Below are 24,760 nucleotides of genomic sequence, written 5' to 3'. Positions count from 1 at the left end.
AAATTGTATTTGATGTGTACATTTTGAATGATTTTAGTAGATTTTCTTTCAGCCTTAAACCACGTGATTTTACAAAACGTCCTTCACCTTTCAGCCCACATGTAGGTCAGTTCATTGATAATAAACTCGGGCTAGCGTAAAGTCAACATGCAGTTGAGATTATGAGTACACGCACTGATAGCAACAGGTGAAACAGTTCTCAGATCAACGTAGCGTTTGCTAAATATGCTCACCGGAAGAAGGGATTTAAAGCTCATATTAGTCGGATAAAGCGAGAAAGAGGGGACTGGAGTGAAATTAACGAATTTCTAACTTTTTTTTTAGTTGACAAAAGAGAAAGCGCCGGCGAAATGTGGGTGAAGTGAACTATGGTATAACCGAGATGCTGAGGCGAGAGGTTCGCTTCATCGGACTGGTGGTATGATTATATGGGTGCGATAGAAAGAAGCTTGGGCAGATGATCTGACACGATGGTCCGCCCCAAACGGCACGGCGGCAGTATTCGCCAGGCCGCTATAGGCCTTCTCGTTGGCCTGCTAGTCGGCTTTGCCTTCTTGGCATCGCTGCGGCACCAGGCGGCGTCCTGCTTACGCGGATGCTGTACGGACGGGCCTGGTAAGCAAAACGATAAACTGCCTATCAGATACATAGTTAAAACCGAAAAGCCTCTACAAAATTATAAAAAATCCATTTTTGTCGGGGTGATGACGGCGAAAAAATATTTGGATTCGCGGGCAGTCGCAGCACACAGAACTTGGGCCAAGACCATTCCGGGAGAAGTGGCGTTTTTCTCGAGCGCAGGATCACATAGTCATTACGATATCCCCATTGTGAGCTTAACCGGCGTAGATGACAGCTATCCTCCTGTGAAAAAATCTTTCATGATGATCAAATATATGCACGACCATTACTTAGACAAGTATGACTGGTTCGTTCGAGCCGACGACGACGTATACATTAAAGGAGATAGTCTCTCTAAATTCCTACATTCCATCAATAACTCCAAGCCCCAATTTATTGGCCAGGCAGGATTGGGAACTAAAGAAGAATTTGGAAAACTCAGTTTGGATGGCAGTCAGAATTTCTGCATGGGTGGACCTGGGGTTGTGTTTAGTAAAGAAACACTGCGAAAACTCATCCCACACATCAGCTACTGTTTAAAGAACCTGTATTCGACACATGAGGATGTGGAAGTCGGGAGATGTGTCCAGAGATTTGTCAATATACCGTGCACATGGGCATTTGAGGTGAGGGGCCAGACAGTTGTGGGGTCAGCCCACGAAAAAGTCTCTGTGACGCACACATAATTTTGACTTACCCCCATTATTTTAATTGTTTTATAATATAGTACCCTTCAATATGGATAGAAATCAACAGTAATTTAAAAATGATAGGACACAGTTAAGCAAACATTACACAAAATGTGTTCATTAACAACCTGTCTCAAATGTTAAATTTCTTTGGTGGAATGACCCTTATTTTGTGTTACTATAGTCCCTAGTGGATCAAGGATTTTGATTAGGAAGGGGCCATGGTTAAAAGTCTTGCCTTGCTTCGTTAGGTAAATATAAAATGTAAACAATTTTACTGTAGTATGTGGGCACAGGGATTGAAAAATGGCCAGGTCCTTTTTTTTCTGGGAGAAGGGGGATGACAGGAGAGCCTTAGATGTTAAAGGTCATGTACCTGCTGAACATGTAACTGACATATTATTGATGTCTTATCCAATATGTAGCATTTGATTATCCCTGGAATTTTATAGTTTGGGACAGGTATGAAATAAAATTGAAAGTGTTTCTGAAAAGTTGAAAAATGATTTAGTATGTAGCTGTATGTTGTTTATTTTAAATGAGTATCACTGGTGAACATGGTTATCAAATTTTACGTTTTAGATGTGCAATGATTTTTTATCACATCCATTTAGCAAAGTTGTATGGCATAAATCAACTGCTATTACCCTTTTAAGCCAGGGGCACTCTGTTGAACTTCCTAATATTAAGCGTAATGTCTGTGTATCAGGTAACACCAGCCAACATGGTCCTTAAAGTCAACATATGGTGTTTCTTAAGTTATTAAAGAATTGTAAAGAAATTGAAATCATTAGTTATGTTGCTGCAGGTTGTACACATGCATGTGCTGCTGAACAGAGGTTACTTAAAACATGTGGCCATTTGTATCATATTTTGTGAATTTATATTATTCAGTTTGCAGAAAGGTTAGCACTAACTCCCAAGCATTAATACAATTAACCCAGTAAAATTGATCAAGGTTTTAATTTTGACTGATTTTCAGTCAGGTCTTCATTTATCAATTTAGTATGTCCTGTAGTACTATCATGGCTTAGTACTTGTATGTGATAATGATTTCTTAGATAGGAAGCCAATCTTACATTACAAAAGGAAGCACTGTGCCTCAAATATTATAATGGCAGGGCAGGACAGCAGCTCTAGGAATTAGAATGGCTTTCGGTGGTTAGAGATCATATTCAGATAACCTTTCAAATATGTGATTGTTACATTTCCAATCCCATGGTCTCCTAAGATCTATGTTCTAAGTAAAGGAATGGGAAATTAATTGTTGTTGCATTTTATTATGCAAGTCGTCAACCTATAGTGGTAAAAATGTAGTTGATCATGTCTTGAGCCTTCTTGTGCAATAGCTAGAGAAGAATTTGAAGGGTGTTTATCTTATATGGATATGAAGAGCTGCATGCAGCCAAGCATAATTTCATTTGTTGCTATTTCCTTGTCTGATTTCCTAGTGCATATGGCCTTTATTTGTTGTTAGCTTCTTGAGGTTTGGGCACTTGTTAATCATAATCTCCTGAGCTAACTGAAAGTTCTTCCTCAATGAGCTTCTTACTGTTTGGTTTCTTATTAAGTATCTGCCAATATTATGTTGTCATCAGCAGGGTTTTGCATGTGAATTGGCTTACCTAAGGAGGCAAAGAAGATTTGTCATTACAAACTTCAACCTTCATGCCCTCTGTCTAACCACTATAAAAAGTCTCCCCATGATTTGTTGGAGTGGACTGGATTAACAATTGTATATTATGCCTGCCTGGTTTATTTATTCCCAGAGGCAATTGAAAAAGATGAATTGTACCCAGGCCATCTGTGTTTTTGGTTAACATTGGCACTGGGTTTGAAGTATCATATTGGATGTTTGCAGATTGCTGGAAGTTGATAATTGCAATTCAATTGTTGGGTTAACACGTAAAGGTAGGGGGAAATAAAAAAGAGACATCCAAAAATTTCTCTATCTAGGGATGGTTGGTATAACAAAACTGGTCATAGTGGAGGGAAATGTGCCATATTAAAATAATGAATTAAAATTAACTTTCCTATAACTCTGAATATTCCCCTCAGTTTTAAATAGAAATTGATGCAACCACTTCCCCATGATTGACTCCCATATTTCCACACTATTCATAATTATCAAAAAAGTGTAAATAATTTCTTTCTGTAATTATGCCCAAGTATAGTAAGCTGTAATATTACTGGTCAGGCAGCATGCATTTGTTTGCTTGTAGCCAAAGAGTTTCATAAACTGATCGGCCTGCTGAATCAATACAGACGAATGTGAACAACCCATGCATGGTGTTTCCAGACTATTATTCAAAGTGCCAACGCAATGCTATTTCGAAAACATCCAAACCATTTCACAAAAATGAGTGTACAGTAGTTTTCCATACTTTTGTTAGCCTTCGCTTGCTAGCTGGCTGTTGTATTGAAGACAGTTTGATAACTTATAAGATTTATAGTAAACCACTGAGAATTTTATAAATCAATTGATATATAGATCTGCGAATTAGTGGTTTAATATTTATTTAGCTTTAATTTCCATTTCACTCTGAGTGTCAAGTCCAAGGGAATCCTTTAGTGGGCCATTTTTCATTATACAGTATTAGCAATGATACTCACACCCCTTAACTATTGAGTGTTAAATGACCCATTGTCCCTGTGACAATTTTCACCCTATAGATAAGCAGGCTTCGCTGAACTGAATAGCAAATAAGCAGAGCGATAAAGGGCAAAAACTTGATAGCTCTCTTTTGAAATCTCAGTGTATCCTAAATCTACCCTCTACCAGGACGACTGATAGATTTTTTACAGATATTCACAGATATGTCTCTAGATAGATAGATGGTCATTTGGTTCTAAGTCCCTGGTAGAGGGAATCCTAAATCTTTGTATTTACTTCTTCAGTGGGTATCTTATGTTGACTAATTTTGAAACTTACAATATCCTTCTATCAGTCATAAGACATGTAACAATATCATATTTATATTTTTTATATACAAAATTGAGAATCTGCATAGTTTCATGTTTTAAGAAAAAGTGTGTGGAAATTTTGGGGATTTAAATAGTTGCAAACAGAGATTGAAACCATTAATTGGATGTTAATACTTTTTATTTTCAGTCATTTCCTGAAAATGCCTCCTCTAAGATTGGCTTCATTTGCTTTTAATTTTGTGCTTAAAGGCTTCACCGTAAATGTACAATGATGTTTAAACAAAAAAATTATACTACTAACACAGCATTAAATCAGGAGCGGATCCAGAGATATTTTCTGACAGTATTCCAAATTATCTTTGTTGATCCATCCTCCATTTTTGATGGTCTTCCAACAGAAAAAAAAAATGATACCCTTCAATGTAAACTTTAAAATATGATCGTCTTCCAGAAGACGGTCTCAATCCGCCTCTGATTAAATGTTAAAAACACAAGTTTTTTTGGTTTACACCTCATGAAGCCAGTAAAAAAGATCACTTCTCTCTCCTAGAGCATATACTAGGCATATTCAGAACAAGATGATGTGCCAACCAACAGATCCGCTGATCAGATAGGGACAAACCACTTGAAAGCTTGTCGCATAGTCCCCTGATAGACACTGAACAGATCCCCCGCAGGGATTCATGGCAAACTTTTAAGTGGGTCGGACATATTTTATCCACGGGTCTGTGAGTCCACGGATCAACTTTTGTTGTGAATGGGGCAATAGATGTGTATATGAGACTAACATTTCCTCTCGGGAATTTCTTTTTTTTTTAAGAGTGTGGCAATATCCTCCTGTGGATTACCTGCTGTGGCAACTAATACAGTGTCTAGTGGATGAAGATTTAGTGACCATCTTTTAAACTATACAGCCCACTAAATCTTGTCCAGATCTGTCATGTATGAACTAAAGATATGAGCCAGCAGATTAAAACGAAGGTTCTTCATTGCCCTTTGTTTTTGGATCAGTGTTGAGTAAGCTTAAATGGGGCTGCTGTGAGCTTCTGTTTTAACTAAATAATGCCTTTTCCATTGAGTTATTTGTTTTGGTATCTCATAATGATATTACGGCCTTGAGCAAGTTACAGATAAATTGTTTGACTGCCTTAGAATTTTTGGTTTTTTCATATATTCTGAAGGTCTTTGACATTTTTTTTTCTTTGAAAAGACTTTTAGCTATAATTTGTTAACTGAAAAGCTTTTTAAAAATGTTTTGACACCGCTTTTATAAATGAAGATTTTTTTTTTCATTTGGAAAAGATTATAATGTACTGCATGTAGTGTGGCTTAGAAATTTGAGGAATTGCCTGTAGAGAAGATTTGTAACTTTTTTATCCTCTTTGTAAAATGAGATTTATCATTTAATGGGCATACAAGTGCACAGCACTTTGTCATTTGGCAAGGTATTATCAAATTCATTTCAATGCAAATAGGATCCAGTTACTCCTGCTTCTTAAATTGGTGGTGAACCAGAAATAATGGAGTGCAAGCTAAACAGTGGGTTGGTGTCAGCTGTCATGCAGGTTAAAAGAAACATCTCTTATATGAGCTCGGAGGTTTTTCCTGGCTAAGTTCAGTTTTTTCCAAGCTGACTTCCTGTTGTTGTACATAAGAAAATAACTATTCCAAAAATCATTTTTGTTAAAATATCCAACAAAGGTCCTGACCTGCATAGGACAACTTAGTCATATTGGTGAATTAGGCCCCATTCAGATCGAGAGGAGCCAAGTGCTAGCTAGGCTGCGACCTAAGTATGACGGACCTACATGACGGACCTAATCCTGTAATGGTCTCTTGGCCTTTCACATGACTCTCCATGTGATGTCCCTTGACCAGTTGAATTGACCTGAGATATAATTATATTACCGTGCCCCTGCAGGGACGATGCGTGGGGAGGCATGTGAGAGGCGGAGAGACCATTACAGGATTAAGCGGTCTTCCTTTCATGTAGGTCCGCCATATTTAGGTAGTGGCCTAGCTAGCACTCGGCTCTTTTCTCGATCTGAATGAGGACTTAGTGCTAGTAGGATCCATGAAACAACTGCTTTTCTGTGTGATGGTGTGGCAACTGTCTTAGATGAACTTTTAATGAAATAGACTGAGTTCCCATGGGTTTTCATGAAATAGACTGGGTTCTGATACCTAGAGCAATCTAACAGGATCGATCCATCTCCAAGGGGTTTCTTGCTTAACTGTTTTCAGCTTAAGGGGCTTATTTGTCTGGCACGCCTACTGAAGCTGCTAAACAATAATTAATTACCCCCTAGCAGCTTCAGTAGGCATGACAGACATCTAAGCCACTTAAGTTGATTGCAATTTAGCAAGAATCCCCTTGGAGATAGATCAATCCACAGTTAGTACTATAAAAAGAGTGACTATTTATTAAACAATTTTCAAACAACTTTTAGGTCAATGCAGTAAGTAGATGACCTTCATTAAGCTACCATATTCAAAATCATTTGCACGTGTAATTTTATGCCTAACATTGAGCGAATAATTTGGTATTTGCCCACATCCATCTTATAAATACAGAAAGCTATTAAAGAAAAAAGAGATTTATCATTTGATACTGATATTTCTGTGTACTTTGCAGTTAAGTGCTAAAGTGTCTGGATATAAAAATTGATTTTGTGTCTGGAAGCTGCAGCAGTTGGGGCACTAATAAGTCTGAAAGTAATTCAGATTTAGTGCTTGTTTAACTGAAGTGACTCAAGCGTATTTCTTGTTTTAGCAAAATGACTTAATTTTAATGAAATTAATATTAAATTGTCAAAAAATAATCAGACCTTTTTCCTTAAGCCAAAGTTGATTATCATCAACATTTTTTGTGCTAGCTTTAGCCTAGCACTTTACATGTAATTATTATACAAGCGGCATATTGATTGCTTTTCAAGTTAACTGAAAGCAATTGAAAGTAGTTAAGTGCAGTAAGGTGTAATTTGAAATGAGCCTCTAGTCTTGCTCAAGTAGACCTGTTTGCAGATCATTGAGTCCCAGATAATACATATGTATATGTTTATCATACCTGTTTTTGTACCAAATAAGTCTAGACACACTTTGTTAGGAGGCATTGGCAAACAGACAAACAAAAAATGTTGTGAGACCTATTAGAAAAGCCATTTCATTCAATTTCTATTTTTGCATGTCTTTCCAGTTGATAAATTTTCAATTTTATCATGGCAAAGCTGCTTTAATATTTTCCTTGCTGTCTAGACCAATGGTGTTTTATCAAAAGTTAACATCCAAAATAAAATTTCATTTGTAAATTCTTGTATGTAGAATAATCTTTTGCAATTCATCCCAAAAACACAGGTATTTGCATAAAAACAGAAAAAATTCAGGTATACATTGGGTGTATCAGTGAGGAGATATACCTCCTTGGCATAAGTTATGGCATAGTGGTGCTGCCTGCTCCCAACACTCTATGTATACTTGGTCATTGTGTGTGTGTGTGAAAGTGTGCCTGCTCTTATGAATGGGGGTGTGCGTGCATGAGAGAGAGAATTTTGAACTGTTCATACCTGTTATCAAGCAAATAACCCAAGTGAAGTCCACATTGATGTGCATGATTGATTCCATTATTCCCTTCTATATGTGTACTATTCTGATGTAATACTCAATGCCCACTTGATGTCCCAGGCATTAACAAAGTGCATAGGATTAATCACATTCTACTTAAAGGGTTAATTTGTTAAGTTAAGAAGATAACTGATTCATGATGTAACAAACCTATAGTTAAACTAATTGTTGATGCACAGTGTAATCGATTAGGTGAATATTGACCAATTGAATATTTTATGACCAGAACAATCTGAAGTGTTATTAAGAAGCATAAGAGTTTGTTGGGACCTGTATTTGAAAAGTGCATTAATTTTCACAACCTTTATGTATTGTAGTCTTGGTCTTTTATTTTTGAAATCAAATACTTTCTTTTGATTCTTTTCTGCCAATTTATGATCACCAGTGGTTCTACAAATCTTAAGAATTTTGATGGTAATTTATTTTGGCTGATGCAGTTTATATAAACAGGGTGGAGATAAAAAGGAGGGAAAACAAACGACTAGTTATAAGTTCCAAAAAGGCATAGATTAGTTGGCTGGGTAGGAGAGTTGTCAAGGAATTCAAGATGCTTTGGTTACTTTACTATAAACGACTGTGACATGCACTACTAACACTTATCAGTAGCTTGGTTATAAATATCTTTGACAAATGGCCCAACAAGAGTTCAGATAAGTAGCAATCAAAGAGCAGCATTAAATATAGAGTTGTTGTTATTAAATGAAGTGCCTGGTACTTAATCTTATAAAATATTGCCCTTTATTGACCACAATTAAAAATGACTAAGGAAGTTGTCAGCTTTTGTAAATTAATTTGCAGCCATCTATAATGTCACCTGAACCTGCTGTGTTTAAAGAGAAATAGTGCACTATGGGTATAAAGGGTCTGATTATTCTGAACAGAGAATTCCCTGTCCTACTAGGTCCAACCAATACCATCAGTACCGCTGATCTCATAAAACTTGATTGAAAATCTGAATCCATTTCTTTAGCCCCCCTGCTCCGTCGTTCTGTCTACGAGTTAATTCCCAGGTGTGGTTCTAATGTCTGTGATTTTCTTTAATGTGAGGGTTACATGTTTAGCCTGTTGGTCATAGTTTTCACTCTATAACCTGTGGATCTGATCTATGTTTCTCTTATTCTTCATGTAAGGCGTGTTTTTCTTCATGTCGGGCTTGTCTTATCAATGATTCATCAAATATTGATTTGTATCATGAAATGATTTGTAGCATGCAGACGTTGCTATGCTTTCACATTATTGTACACATACGTGTGTGTGTGTGTGTGTGTGTGTGTGTGTGTGTGTGTGTGTGTGAGAGAGAGAGAGAGAGAGAGAGAGAGAGAGAGAGAGAGAGAGTTCACAATGTCATAGTAACATGGAATCCAGTAACATATATGAGTAAAAAAACTTTATTTTTGTAAAGAATCTACACATTGATTCTGTTCAATAGTGCAAGGATTGGCAATTTTGCTGTATACATGATGGTTTTCATGACAAATTTATTTGATGTTGTGATTGATAAGTTTAGTGTGTATGTTGGGGGCAAGAGAAATGTGTCGTTTTGTGAAGGATAGTTTTGATAATATCAAAACAACAGCATTATTGTTTGTACACTCATTATCTGTTTTGCAATGAAGAAAGGTTGTAATTTGAATGATAAAGATAAATGGATAACCTTAATTTTGGGTGTCAAGCAAGGGTTTTTCCAGTGAACCATGCAGCTGTCATTTATATTTTATAGACGGCTTATGGATCTTTTGGACATATGATGGCTTTAGGCATACTTGGACTCCCTGAAATTTTGTAGGAAATTACAGGTTATAATTTTGTTCAACCTGTACCCCCTGTTAAGTGTAGTTAACCATAGGATTTAGTAGGTTTAAATAGCTGAGTGGATCACAGAGGTGGATCTCATCAAGGCATAAAGGTTTCCTTATCTTGGAAACAAAACCACTAAATCTAGGACAAATTTCCCAGCAGACATTTATAAAGGTTTTAGTTGTGGTTTATACCATCTGATAGTGCTGTGAGGATTGAGCAATGGAATTTCCTATCAATATTAAGTATTATTTGAACTTAATATTAATTGAAGATCTGTCCAGACATTGTCTTAATCTATATACTGTCTACTATTTTTACATGAATCAAAACTGTAGGTTTTTTATTTAAGATGAAGATATCCCCTCGCACAATCTAATTTGATGTCCATCTTCAGACTGTCATATGTCATTTCAAAGGACTTTTAAAATGGATTTATTTAAGTTAAAAAGCAGAACTGAATTTTAAGACACCCTTTTCTCTTGTGTGGTGGTATTTGTATTTTTTATACTTGAATCATTTGACTTTGGATTGTGACACTTCAAATACCACAGAAACATGACACAAAGCACGAATGGAAAAAAGTCACAACTTGATCAAATGTCAGTTTTGTTGAAAAGTTGATTTTATCTAAAGACTCATTTTGACGAAAAGGGATCATGTATAGAAATGAATTGCAGTAAACCAGTATCTTCCATTTCCTGAGCATGACTCAGGTTTGTAGTTATGACTGGAGGAAATGTTTTATATTGATACAAACTGTTCATCCAGAAACGTCCAAGGAGGGTTGAAATTGTACACTGTTTGGGTCTGTGAAGTTAGGAAACTGGAAGATTTTTTTCCTCTAAGAGAGGGAGGCAGCCCTTTCATAATAATGAACAAGCCAGACAGAATTTATAACTTTTCTGTGAAGTAAAGGTCCGTTATTCTTTTTCTCCTCTTGATTTCCTCTGAGAATTCATATCAGGCTAACAGCATTAGTCTTTTGAATAGAGCACTTAACTTAATCATGGGGTCTGTCAAGTTATGTGGAACAGTTTCCCTTCAAAAAATAAGGTTTTAATTTTTTGGCAATATTTTTTCACAGCTGACATTTTTATTTTGGTCTGTATGAGCCGTTTTAAGAAGTGATTTATAAACTTGATGCTTCAAATGAAAAAAAAGAGACTAATTTATTTTAATAGAATACTTAAGCTATAATATCCTTCCTTTTGTCATTGCCATTATTCAGTAATATATAATCCAGTTCAATTTCATTTCGATTTGTGCAAAGTGTAATGAAGAAGGTTGGACCATACATTACAAAAACTGCAGAGCATAGCAATTTCTCAGCACTAAATTAGCAATCCTTGCAAAATGTAAATGAGATTTTTCAATGGAAAAGGTGTCAGACTTTATTACCAAATTTCAGTTCATCCTCAACCCTGGGTCTATAGTAATGATAGTGAACTCTGTAACCCTGCACAAGTTGTCGGAAAGCCAAACTCCCTTCAGGTGCAGTGGTTACACTGCTCCTTGCTTTTATTAGAGGAGAAACCCCTCACATATGAATTTCTTGTTTGTGTGCTTGACTTGTGTCAATAAACTTTTGATTCACAGCAATTGTGTGGTATATGTATCATGTTTACCATAATGTCCATCAGGTGGGTGTTTGTTTTGATTTCCACAATAGCAGGACAGAGGTCAGCCTGTTGAATTGTGTCAGTGATATAATTCAGATCACACATGAAAAGCCAGCACTCTTGTGTATTGAATGATAGTTACATAATGAAAATGTTAAGGTTGAATATATTTAGTTTGATATGTATTGTATTGGAAGAAGCCGGAGGGAGGGGGGGGGGGTCACAATAGAATGCCTGTTTAAAGGTTGTGGTAACTTTTAGATTAAAAGTCTAAGTAGAAGTTCACTAAAATGAAAATGTTGCACTTGTTACAAAAAGTAATAAAACCTTATTGATTTAGACCAATACATATTTGATATCCCATTTTTATGGGCTACCAAAGCTTTACCATGAATTGGAATAGACCAGAAAATTATGTGCAGTTTCACCCACCCCCCTCCCAACACCAACACATTCCACTCAGCTATACACCTTTATGATGAACAAAGATCTATACAAAAAACACATTATGACTTTATTTAAAACATTGTCTAGATTCAATATTTTATTTAAACATAGCAGCAAAAACACAAATTGGGCAATATAACAACAGTGCAATATGGAACCTCTTGAGTTGCAAATAAGTATCTTTCTGTATGTGCTAAGAAGCAGACACTGATTTACAGTAAACGTGAGAGCATTTGAAAAACTTCAACTTTTGTAATGATAAACTGTTAGGCTGCGTTCAGAATAGAAGTTCTTGTACCTGCAGGTCTATCTCACTATGGCCCAGTCAATGTTATTATCAGCTTAATTGTCTGGCACACCCCCTCATAACTTATATTACTTGGGTGAAGCCGAGGAGGGGGGGGGGGGCTTTGTAGTCCATGATGTTGTTCATGTTGTTTTGTGAGAGGGCATGCCAGACAAGCTGATTACATTAATTGCGCTTTAGCAAGAATCCCTGCTGAGTAAGATCAATCCTGCAAGTATGATTACTTCTATTCTGAACACACCCTTAAACTACGTACTAAAGCACACAGGGCATCTGAGGGTGGTCTGTATTAAATGGTAATTCAATTATAGTTTCCTGTAGAGTGTGTATGATAAAGATATAGGAGTTCAAAAGACTTCTGTAACAATCTCATAATATACTAGTGCCCTCCCCTCTTACAGAAAACTATTAATGAAAATTATTTGGTGATAAATTAGACCCAAGAGAAACTGGTTCACTCATAAACATACCCGAGAAAAATGCTGCAGTAAATTTAAAATGAGTCAATTATTAATAATTTTACAGGGTCTTATCCACCTACAGCATGAACATTCTGGCTAGAAAACACCTTGATCTCCTCTTTACGACTTGGTTACTTGCATCCTGGCATTTGTATAAAAATACCTCCATTAATTCTCTACCTTGATCAATTAATCAACCGTAGATATTTTCCAGTAGTTGGATGATACATGTTACCATAGCAACATAGCTTAACCTATCATCGCATTAAGGTGCAAAAGTTTACTTTTACAGAGGAAGTAGATTCATCTTAGTCAGAGGCTATTTATTTTTGATTATATTTTCTCCAGGTACAAACCATGGCCATTTTGAATGTTGTCAGCAAAATGTTATGGTCTTCATTTTCTTTAATGCCTGTCTAAGATGGCTTCCAACTTTCATCTGATTTTATGTTACAAGATGTGGTATATGCTGTAAGTCTTGGTATAATGCACATGCTTTTGGTGCTTTGGCCAGCTAGTGATTGTAAATAAGCCTGTGTTGACTTAGTGGGAAGGACTTGGTGAAAAGGTGTCTGTTTAGTCCTATGGGTGGTTTGGCAGCTACCGGTACACCCTAAGGCCTCATCTTGCACTTTTTTTAAAAAGAAAATCAAGTTTTGACTTAAAGCAGGATGTAAAATGTTCATTAATTACCATTGACTGTTGTTACCCATCACATTTACTCATTTAATGTTTAAATTTGATTTTCACAAACAATTAGGTACAAACAAACCATCTTCATTGGGGTTTAGTCTTAAAACTGCTTTTGTCAAAAGGTCAAAGGTTCTGTCTGTGGTGGAAAACAATATTTGTGTAAACTCACATTGCAGTCCAGCTCCTCTCACTTGAACTTCCTATCATAACCACTACCAAGGAGGACCTCATTTGCCCCTTGCACTCATTCAGGACACTCTGAAAACAGAGCAAATCCCATTGGGAGTTGGATGGAACTTTTTTCATAAATCTAGTTAATGAAAACAATAAATTTTTCCTCACATTTCAATTTATTTATTTGGACATTTTAAAATCCTGTGCAGAACACAGGAAAAATACTTTTTAAGTGGTTTTAACTGCTGCTTCCTGCTTTGTTTGTACATGCGAAGTGTGCACACTGCTCTGATCCTGCTGGTGCCATTTCCATAGTATCCCTGAGGCATCCTACCCTGCATGACACACACACACACACACAGACTCACTGATGTATGTGTTGAATGATTCCTATGTATCTTTTTAAAGCATGGCTAGGTCTCTGCTTAGCATTCTTGTGACATGTCATAGCAAGTCTTCTGCCCTGACAAGGGTACTCTACAGTGATACTAACATGTGATGACTGCTGCTTCTGTCACTTCCTTATCAAAGTCCCATCTGTTGACAGGGGTTACATGGCCCTTGTGCCAGAGTCAATAGCTCCTACTTAATGTGCTTCCCAAAAAGCAGACCACCAAACACGAGTAACTATAAAGATATTTTCTTTTACTCATGTGTTTATAGTTTTTGATAACTATAATCAATTATTTGGCTATATTTACATTTTTTCACTTACAAAATAAAGAATATTTGGTTACAATTTTCTATATATAAATTTTTCCTTTAAGCTGAAGAAGTATGGTCAGCCTAGTGTTTTGATACAACTCTATTTTCCCCTTTCTGTCATGAGAAATGAAGCCATTGTAGCGTTTGTGAATTGTCTGACATTGAGAAATGTTAAACAGCTATTTTGCCTTTGCCCAGTTTGATTAGTTTTATCTCATTTGCAGTTGGTGTTGCTATTTTAAGTCGATGATTTTTTTATAATACTCTATTCCTTACATTTTCCTATGGTTCTGTTTGAATATCCAGCATGCTGGTATATATCTTAATGAATTTGTTATCAACTTAGTCCTGGCAAATTGGTTCTGAAATGTGCTGAAGAGTATATATAGATTTGTTGAACCTCTAAGTTTATAACATTATTCCAGATGGGAAAAGTGTGCTGCTTGTGGTGAATAGCTTTCACAGACACAGTGCTTCCTTTTTTCTAGCAAAAAATGCCTCAGAAATGTATCAAAACTGCAGTTAGCCTATTTGTTTTGCTCTTACTGTCAAGTACAGTTACCCTGTATTTGAAAGCCATAGCATTGACATTTCTGCATGTCATATTTATTGGAACTTTAAGATGTATGATGCTTATATAAAGAAAAGAATTTTCAATTAACTCTGAAAGTTTGGGTGAGTCCAAGACTTATAGAGTTGCCTGGATAAGGTGAAAAAAGATTGGTTGAACAGTCTATAGTATGAATTTATAGTACATGCATTAGAAGGACCGTATTGTTGTTAATGTCTCTTAATTTCACATTTATGCCCTTTGAGGTATGTAGTAATTGCACGTTATGAATGAATTACCAGTTAGAGGCTAGTAGGCCTTCTGCACTGTTATTCTGGATCAATTTTACGGTCTGCTGCAACTGTCCCAAAGTGACTGACTGGCTGATAGACAATAAGATGGAATAGGAGCAATTTAGACTTCTTAGTACTGTAATGGTTAAAATGTCATCATGGAAGGTTGTATGAAAAGTGTAGAAAAGGCACAACACAGTAGTCTGAAACTCAGGGTGGAGAGAAATGACCTCTGTGTAACTATTAACCCAGCTATAACAGCACCCACCCCCTTCTCATTTCCCCTCATTTGTGGTCCCCCCCCCTCCCCCCCCCCGAATAGGTTTACCAGCAGTGTTAGGTGAAAGACAAAATATACTAAATAAATGAGCTGCTAATTGTTATTATTTATTCCATTTTAGTAATAATAAAAAGAAAAAAATGAATGAAAAATGGCTTTTCCTGTTTCTAATTATGATTGACATTTTCAAATTCATTTTCTTCCTAAAAATGAATGGCCTCCCAACTCTTAAGTTCTAGAGGAACAATACATCCCTGTGATGAGTACCAGCTGCAGCCTTTGAGGCAGTGAATTCCCATCTGATGTTAGATATCTAGGAGTTGTAGAGATAATATTTACAAAGTATGGCCTTAGGCAATAGTTATGCATTTGTTTTTGTTGGGAGCTCATCCAGTGTTTCCCAGCACCATTGCATCAACATTTTGATTTTGATTATGTGTAATGCCCTGAAAAGGTTGTGTTATTTAAGGTCTTTCTCAGGTGTACGCCTGCACGATCGCTTTTCAAACAATTTTTCACAAGGTTATATATATATTAGACATAATATATTGATGAAATGGGGTTTTAATAGTCTTTTAAATTATGTAATGATGGGAAAATGGATCATTTCTTAAGGGACTTAACAGAAACATGTTCTTTAATAATGAGTCTGTCATATTTTTTAGGCCCTTTGAAGAAGGTCGAAATGACTTGCCTTATACATAGCAGTAAAAGTATTTGTAAAAACAATTAACGTTTTGTCCTGATTTTTGTTGTATTACAGGTTTTTTATCAATGGAGTATATGCATTCACGGTTTAAAATTCTTTACATTTACATAATATATGAATACATATTAGCATGTATTTTTTTGCCAAGGTCAAGATGACAAATTGTGCGGGAAGCTTAAACAAATGTTCCTGTTATAAATGTTAATTTTTTCTTACTCACTTAACCTGTCAATATTCCTGCCCATTCAACTGACTTACATTTTTTTTTTTTACATAAGCATAAGCTGAATTCTTCAAAATGTTTTCTCATCTTTGCCACCCCTCTCTGAGTGGACCCTGTAGAAATTTCTGAGACAGATTTCTAAAGTGATGACTGTGGAGTCAGTCTTGCACCCCATTTCCATAGATTAGATCGACCTACTTTAGATCGACCTAACTCCCTGGGGGTTCACGCTAAATAGCTGTCAGCTGGGCGGACACAAAAGTTAATTACCCCCTTAAAGCTTGTAGTAGGCGGGACGGACATTTAAGTCGGATTATCTGAAATTAATCTAGTGAGACTCCCCGCGGGGATAGATCGATCTAAAATCTATGGGAATAGAGCCTTGGGTCCCCTCAGAAAACAGTGATGGGTAAACAATAAAGAATGTCCTAGTTTACAGCTGTTTTCATAGCTGCTCTTCTTGTTGCCAAATTCATGCGTCAGTATAGTGTATTATCCATAAGAACACACTGTCCTTAGCTATGCTGGAGCCAAGAATGATAACACAACTACCGGTACCTAGATGTGAGAATTAGCTGCAAATGCCGAGAATTTCTAAAAATGAATTCCCTAATAAAAAAGAAAAAGATGAATGGTACAGGATGAATTATGATTTTTTTTTGCATAAATGAATTGAGGTATTGCCAAACTCTGTGTCACAGCTGCTGTAAAAACTTGTATTTAAATACAAGGGCTTTTACCTGGAGGTTGACTATGTTAGGATGGAACCTGTTTGGTAAGAAGCTATATTTTCTTTTTTTTATAAGTTTTTGAAAGGAAATAACCATTTTAGGTACCACATAATAATGATAATAATGGTAATAATATTAACATAGGATGAACTTTTCCCCCCAAATACTTCTCAATGGAAATCAAACAAAAATAAGGCTGTTGGCATGACATAATACAAGGTTAGAAAATGTGTGAGAATCTGCATGAGGTGGGGTTAACTTTTCAGCGGTAAGGGCACCCAATGCTCTTAGAATGTCCTCTTAGAAAGCAATACAGAAGTGACACACAAAACATGGTGAATTCACACTGCTGTGCAATAAACTGAAATTCTAAAGAACCAGAGAAACAACTAAAAAAATAATCCATGGAAAGATTCTGTCAGCCCTTATTCAGTGTTGCAGTACTGCACTCTTGCTAGTTTGTCATTTTTTCTGACCCCAGTTTTCTCCAAATCCTACAAAACATACTTTGATTTTATTTTTCTTGACTTTGGTCTGTCTTGAAGGATTCCGAAGAAAATTGTAGCGTATAAGTCTCTGCATAAGCGAATAAAATGAATCCTGCAACTCATCCTCTGTTCTGGCTGTTTCATTCGATAGTGTTGAAATTAATGAACTGAAGTGTATACTCATAATTCATAAACTTGTTTCTATTAGTGTGGATGTGTCACATGAAACTTGGATTGAATTACAAAGAAAGAGAGCTAAGCAAATGTTGGATCCAGGTAAGGAAGGTAAAATTATGTGACTACAAATAGAGTCTTCCATTTTTTATCTGTTTTGTCATTACAGCTTATCTTTTAAATTAATGACAAATAGAACAATAGAAAAATGGTCTAAATTTATGCATAAGCATCGGACATTAATAACTCTTGCTTATGGATGCATTATCTATTTTGTTGAGTAGCAACTTCCACACACCATGAAAATGATTTATGGACAGAATATGGATATGGACAAAGTATGAAAATAAGATTGTTTCAGGTCAGCTTTGGATGTAGACCCAGATAATGACTTAAGTGAAAGGCATACTGAGGCTTCATTTAACAATGGAACTTGTGTCTACTTTGATATTAGATTCATTTTTAGACTCAGTTCACTAAAATAAACCAGTTGTAGATCTAAAACATTAGCCACAGGCTCGAAATTTTTTATGCAGATAGATTTCTACAGATTTATCATAGGTCAAAATAAATCTAATAATATTTTTCTTAAAACATTAACTTGGTTTCAAAGTTAAGATCAAATTCCAGCATAAGTAATTTTGATAACAGGTCCCAGAGTGCTGTGACATCTAGACAGTACCCCCTTGTTTGATTTGAGGAGACTGCATCAGGTGTCTTAGAACCCATTTCCATACACCCCATTTCCATAGATTAGATCGACCTACTTTAGATCGACCTAACTCCCTGGGGGTTCACGCTAAATAGCTGTCAGCCGGGCGGACACGAAAGTTAATTACCACTTGCAGCTTGTAGTAGGCGGGGACGGACACTTAAGGGGGATTATCTGACAGTAATCTGGTGAGACTCCCCGCGGTGATAGATCGATCTAAAGTTGTGGGAATAGACCCATAGACACCATTGGTCTGCATGGATCGATCCAACTCTGCGGAGACTCTTGTTTAGTGCAATCAACTTAATTGAATGACATTCCTCTTCTTGTTTCTTATGTACTGGTTAAAGGCTAGTAGTAAACTAGGCTTAAAATCATGTTTTTAAGTTTTTTGTGTTTATATTAATATTAATATTTCATATGTTTATATTAATCAAAAAATTATCTAATGTTGAATGTAATAATTTTTTTGGAATTTGCACCGCAAAATGTGTCTTTTGATGAGTTTTTCAACCGGCATGCGCCCCAGTCAGACTGACAACTAAGCCACACCTCTGTTGGTAAGGGCAGTTGCCATTACAGGGCAGAGCAAAGGTAATGAATTATAAGCCGATTACGTGTACAATCAACACATACGTGGTTTCAAAACTAAACCACACTCTGTCATTTAATTCAAAAGCCTTCTCTCAGCCACTTTTACCGCTGATTCTTGTGCAGCTGAGCGTCTCCCCTTTATCTTAGCTGACATTTCGAGAAATACCGCAGAGAAGGAAGCTCCCAGGTAAAATTGCTCGATTGCAGAGGAAGACCCATTGAAACTTCCCACCTCTTAATTGTGGTTACACGTAATCGTCTTTGTTAGTGCTTCCTTCTACATATCCTTGACACCCTACTTGACATCACTAGGCTAGGGCCCTCTGCACTTACAAATATAACACGTGATTGGAAAATGTTACAAAAGCACGATTTTCTGACATTTCAAAGCACCCAAACAAAATATTTTTAGATGATAATGAGCAATGGTTCCATCTGATCATATAACTAATAACAGGTACAATTTTCAGCTAAGCATTTGACTAATAAGCTCTGTTAACCAGCCTGTGAATGTTTTTGGCTGTTTTAACAGCTTTCCAGATTGAAGAGATAAGTGAATCAGTTTCAGGTATATCTCCCTATCTTAGCAACCAATCGTTACGAAAATTGCACTAATTGTTGGTGAAAACGTGGACTATAAGCACATATCAGGGATGTTGGTGGAAATTGTTAGTTTGAAAGTTATCGTCTTTTGAAGTGAATAACCCATTGAAATATGGGGTAATTTAACTTAAAAGACATTAAATAAAAATTAAATAGTTTAAAACGATTTCCTGGCACCCTTTTGTAGTGCTTTCACCCAGCTTTATGATGCCGTTTGAATCACTTGAATAGATATCTTGGTTAAAGAAAAAATCCCCAGATTGAGCGCGGCATTTTTTCCTCAAAATGGCGCCACAGCGTCATCCATTGGACACTGCACTTAATTGATGTCTTTAATTGGCCTTTTGGGAAGATTGCTCTATCTTTTTATAAAAATTTATAAGCACAGGGCATTATTTCTATGCCTTTAATTGTTTTACTTCTTCTGCCCTTAATCACCTGCTTTTCTGTCTTCTACCTAACACCAAGGGGAGGCATGTTAATCTGTTCAACTGATTGCATTCAATGATAGTCCCCATGGAGTTGGATTGATCCACATCTAGACTGATGCTATCTATGGGAATGGGGCCTTAAGTGTCTCACAAATAGACATATCAGTAATCATCTCAATCAAAATTTGACAATTGAATTTATGCAGATCAGAATCTATAGGAAGGATATATATAATTACCGTGTTGCAAACATTAGCACAACTGTCCATCCTGGTTGAAAAACTACTTCTTTGTCTCAGACATTTTTTCTAAATCTTATTTATCTACATACAAGAAAAAAATTGTTTTGAGAACAAAGTGTTTTGTTGAACACAATCTGAAATAATACAGATGTGCAAAAAGTCCTTGGTTTTATTAATATATTGGATGGAAAGTCATCTCAGTATGGTGAAAAAGATATCATTGGTATGCATGCAAGAGATGTATATATGTCTAGTTCATAGTGCATATCTGACAATTGGTCTGTATAACCCCTGGACAGAATAGATTGATTTAATATATTTGCATAAATGAAACATCAGGCAAGCATTAGATAATTGCCTAGTTGTCCAAAATCTGAAACATTACTTTTGCTCATCTCAAATAAGAGATGATTATACCTGACATTCTTTAAAGCTTTTAGTAATTTTTATATCATGAAGATAAACTCATTTTTCTCACAATTCTATTAACTAAATAATTTAATTGAGGTTGCTGAGGTTCATGATTATAGCTGTACCGACCATGTACAACAATAAATGTGCTAGAACTTATTAGGGATTTGTAGTTGGACACGGAAGTTATTTCTAAGAGATGTTTCTACTTTTGTCTTATACTGACTATAAGATCGTATCTTTATTTGATTATAAGTCAAAAAAAGCCAGGTGGGTCTCACAGTAAGTTTTTGGGGGTTTATGAGTAGTCTCTTCAGCTTACTATTTATAATAAGTGGCATTTTTATGACACATATTTAGGTGTACCTGATGTACGTTACTAGGGTAGATTCCCAATCATGTTGTAATGTCTTAATTTATGAGTTTAAAAGACAGCTAACTTATTATATCTAACCAGAGGAAAGCCAATCTAACACATTAATCTATCCATCATATCATGATCACTGTGACAGTGGATGAGGCATATAGGACAATCATGATTACGCACTGTAACTACTTGATCTTTTCAATGGGCAATAATTATCAAACTTTCAAATACAAAATTTTATAATCACAAAAACTTTTTTTTTCAATCTAGCATTTGTGGTGCTGTTACTGCTTAGAATAGTACTATATACATAAAGAGAGTAGCCTGCTTTTTAATTTTGTCACTACCACTTAATAGGATAATGTCCTAATTTTAAGAAATTATGACCTAAAAATACAGTAGCTCTAAAATTCACAATTTTCCACCACTGAAAAGATCAGGTAGTTACTGTAGTCTGTTTAAGGTAGGAGGCACTCCGTTAACCTTTCACAGCTTGACTGAAAATGAAGCCTAAGAGTGTGTTTCCAATTATCTAATCTTGTTGATTAGCACATTGTATCTCAATGATTAATGTGTCTATGCTGTACCAACAAGCATCCTGTGGGTGCTTTTTTTCCCACATTTAGGAATGGAACCAACAGGCGCATTGACAGTAATGACTTATTAGTTCGTAACATGATTCATGTGTCTGAAGTCGTCTTAACCCAGTGTTTCTGTATGTATTAATAAGGTTGTAATAAGTACGAACTCTCCCACTCAGTACATATTATACTGATCAGATTTCTTTCTGTTAATGAAAAAAGTGAAATTTGTGCATTGGTCATAGAAGTCAGGGTTAGGGTCAGTATAAATTATGAAATAAGAGGTTATCATATTGTTAATTATTTGCAGTAGTGAGAAAAAAGTGACATCGTTCCAGACAAGCTACTTTATTCTGATGCATTATCTTCATGTTTATATCAGTGTATTCATGTGCACAGTGATGGAGCCAGGACATGGGTTATCATGTGCATCACTGATATCTTTATGTGTTAACAATTAGGGTGGGCAATGCATACATGGACATTTATTTGTTGAGCACTTCCTTATACTTGAATGACCACCAAGTGCAATGTGTCCAATAAGTAAAAAAACTTTTTTTGCTTAACTTTGTCTTTCTTAATTATTCTATTCCGAGTAACTTTATTCTTAAATTTTATGGAGACGGGGGTTTTATTGTTTGTGTCCCAGAATTGTGATCTGAGAATGGAAAGTCATTATGACAGTTTTTAAGTCTCTCTTAAGACTCGTCTTTTAAAAAGTATTAATGATTAATATTTTGAAACTTTATGCATTGAAATGTAAGAAAATGGAATATGCTATACGAGAAATCAATAGCAATATTATTATTATTATTATTAAGTAATTGGCTACTGAAATTTTACGCTTTCTATGGACTAGCTATTGAAACAGGACTTAAGGCCATATTTGAACTTTTAATACTATTGTTTCTTTATTAATTAATCAATGGATAACAATTAAAGTCTTTTTACCACAATGTATTATATGCTATGTACATTTTCTCCATTAATGAAATGAGCCTAACAGTCACCCTTTGTAGATTATGCCCCAGTGCTTTTTGTAACCTTCTTTTGTAATGATTTTGCAGATGCAGAGTTTATTTTACCAAAACTATGAAGAAGAGAGCAGACCATACACCAATTCCTTGAATACTAAGGACATCCACCGTGCCATCACTCTCCATCCTCTCAAGCAGCCACCATATTTGTACCGCTTACACAATTTCCTACAGGCCAGAAAATCTACTGATCTCAGGCACAAGATCCTGTTCCTGCACCAAGAGGAAAGACGTATGTCTGAACTCATACACCCGGTGCTGGCTCATGACCATATTGATGATAACAAATATGCACTGCCACCTTCACTCACCAAGTTTGTGCCAAATTGTGGGGATGAAGTTCCCGTTTGGGAATTTCTTACCAGGAGTGTTAACACGTATGGGAATCACTTACACTCACATTATATGGTAAACCCCAAAGTTAATGTAGGAGGAGCCTTGCGTATAGGGCTTCAGGATATACTTATGCAAATGATGCAAATGATTAACAAAAATGCCCGCCAACGAGGAAGAACTATAGACTTCAAGGAGATCTTGTATGGGTACTCAAGGACTAACCCCTTACATGGTGCTGAGTATGTGTTAGATCTCTTGCTGACATATCGTAAGCATAAAGGCAGAAGGATGACTGTACCAGTAAGAAGGCATGCTTATCTACAGCAACAGTTTGCAGAGACGGAATTCCGGGAAGACGCATGGAACAAACCGATTGACCCCACACATATTCCATCCCCAGAAACACCCAACCTTCTTCAACTAGTCCATGACCAATTTAATAAATTATCATATTTTTCTAATGGTAATGTAGAAAATGTAGACCTTAAACATTCATCTCAAGGCAAAACCATCCATTTTATTCTTCCATTGTCAGGGAGATTAAACATCTTTCAGCAATTCATGCACAACTTTGAAAAAGTATGCTTAGAATTACATGAAGATGTCAAATTGGTAGTGATTAATTTTCCCAGTGCCACTGAGAATGATGCAAGACATGAAGTTGATGATATTGTTCAGAAACTCAAGGACAAATACCCTTCATACGATCTTAGGGTTATTCATAATGAAGGCATTTTCTCAAGGGGTGTAGCTCTCCAACAAGGATCAGCAATGTTTGATTCCAGGACTTTGCTTTTCTTTGTGGATGTAGACATAACGTTCAACAACGATGCTCTGCAGAGGATACGCTTGAACACAATCCGTGGGCAGCAAGTTTACTTCCCTGTTGTTTTCAGTCAGTACGATCCAGCGATGGTCTGCAATCAAAATCCCTGCCCTAATATTCCATTTGTATTTACCGAAAACATAGGGTACTGGAGACAATTTGGCTACGGCATTGTTAGTGCTTATAAAAGTGATTTTATGAAAGTTGGTGGCTTTGACACCACCATTCAGGGCTGGGGAAAAGAAGATGTGGATTTGTTCACCAAATTTGTCACACTAAGCAATTTGACAATATTCAGGTCAGTTGATTTGGGTCTAGTCCACATTTTCCATCCAATTCACTGTGATCCCAACCTTGATGCTGCACAGTACCAGATGTGCCTTATTGTTAACAAAGCGGTATTTTTATAGAACCATGTAATATATACCTCACCAGGTGTTCGACAAGAGAAAACAATGAACTCTCTGGAATGCCAAATCTCATTTAGCAGCAAACTGAGCTGAATGTTACATGTCTGGCAATTGCTCTAATTAGTAGATTCTGTGGAAAAAGAAAAAAATAACATGTTTGAAGTTGGTCAATGGTGCAGAAATGGTTAACCTCCTGTCTGGGGGTTCTGTCCCACTGTTTATGTGCAATTAGAAGTCATTTGGGTGTCCTTGCAATGACGAATGTGATCAGCTTGTGCCAAATGTTCAGTGGGCGTTATACAGGCGTTATAGAGGCGGGCAGCATGGAGGTTTATCTTTCCAGACTAGTATGTGCTTGTGACATAGAGGTTACAGTCCTAATGTGTCTCTGTTTCAGTGTTATGAGAAGTCTGCCCTTAGCCCTCCCTATTTACCCTGAAGGAGTTAATTCTCCTTGTCAGGGTTACTGCTCAATTTTGTCCTGCACTTTTAGCTTGTTGAGTAGCAGCTGCTTTATCAAGCCGTGCCAACTCACTAGGAGTTAGTTCTTTCATTGATAAGGGAGAGAAGTTTCTCATATAAAAAATAAAAAATTATCCAAATAGCATGCATAAATGACTGGACACTGTTCACATTGTGTTTTTGTAATTATTGTATAATTTAGCTTGGTGCCTCAAGGTAGAAATGCTTTTATTGCAGT

General features: G+C 36.2%; 1 protein-coding gene across 1 annotated transcript; it reads left to right on the top strand.

Moving 5' to 3' along the window:
* Nucleotides 1-100: 100 nt before the first annotated feature.
* LOC106175923 (chondroitin sulfate synthase 1) lies at nt 101-24,060 on the top strand. Its single transcript, XM_013558093.2, has 2 exons — nt 101-1,247; nt 22,519-24,060. Exons 1-2 carry the CDS (start codon nt 471-473, stop codon nt 24,058-24,060), a joined length of 2,319 nt encoding a protein of 772 aa, XP_013413547.2. The 5' UTR covers nt 101-470.
* Nucleotides 24,061-24,760: the final 700 nt, after the last annotated feature.

Source organism: Lingula anatina, chromosome 1 (assembly GCF_051362555.1).
Source record: "Lingula anatina isolate TDL-2025a chromosome 1, LinAna3.0, whole genome shotgun sequence".
Taxonomy (NCBI): Eukaryota; Metazoa; Brachiopoda; class Lingulata; order Lingulida; family Lingulidae; genus Lingula; species Lingula anatina.
The sequence above is the reverse complement of the archived record's forward strand: the minus strand, read 5'-3'. Positions and strand labels throughout refer to the sequence as shown.

What these genes read in the sequence shown, in the direction of transcription:
- LOC106175923 (XM_013558093.2), top strand. Translation starts at nt 471, where the DNA reads ATGGTCCGCCCCAAACGGCACGGCGGCAGTATTCGCCAGGCCGCTATA. An exon ending in CGTGCACATGGGCATTTGAG is followed by an intron (nt 1,248 to 22,518) that starts GTGAGGGGCCAG and finishes ATGATTTTGCAG; the next exon opens with ATGCAGAGTTTATTTTACCA.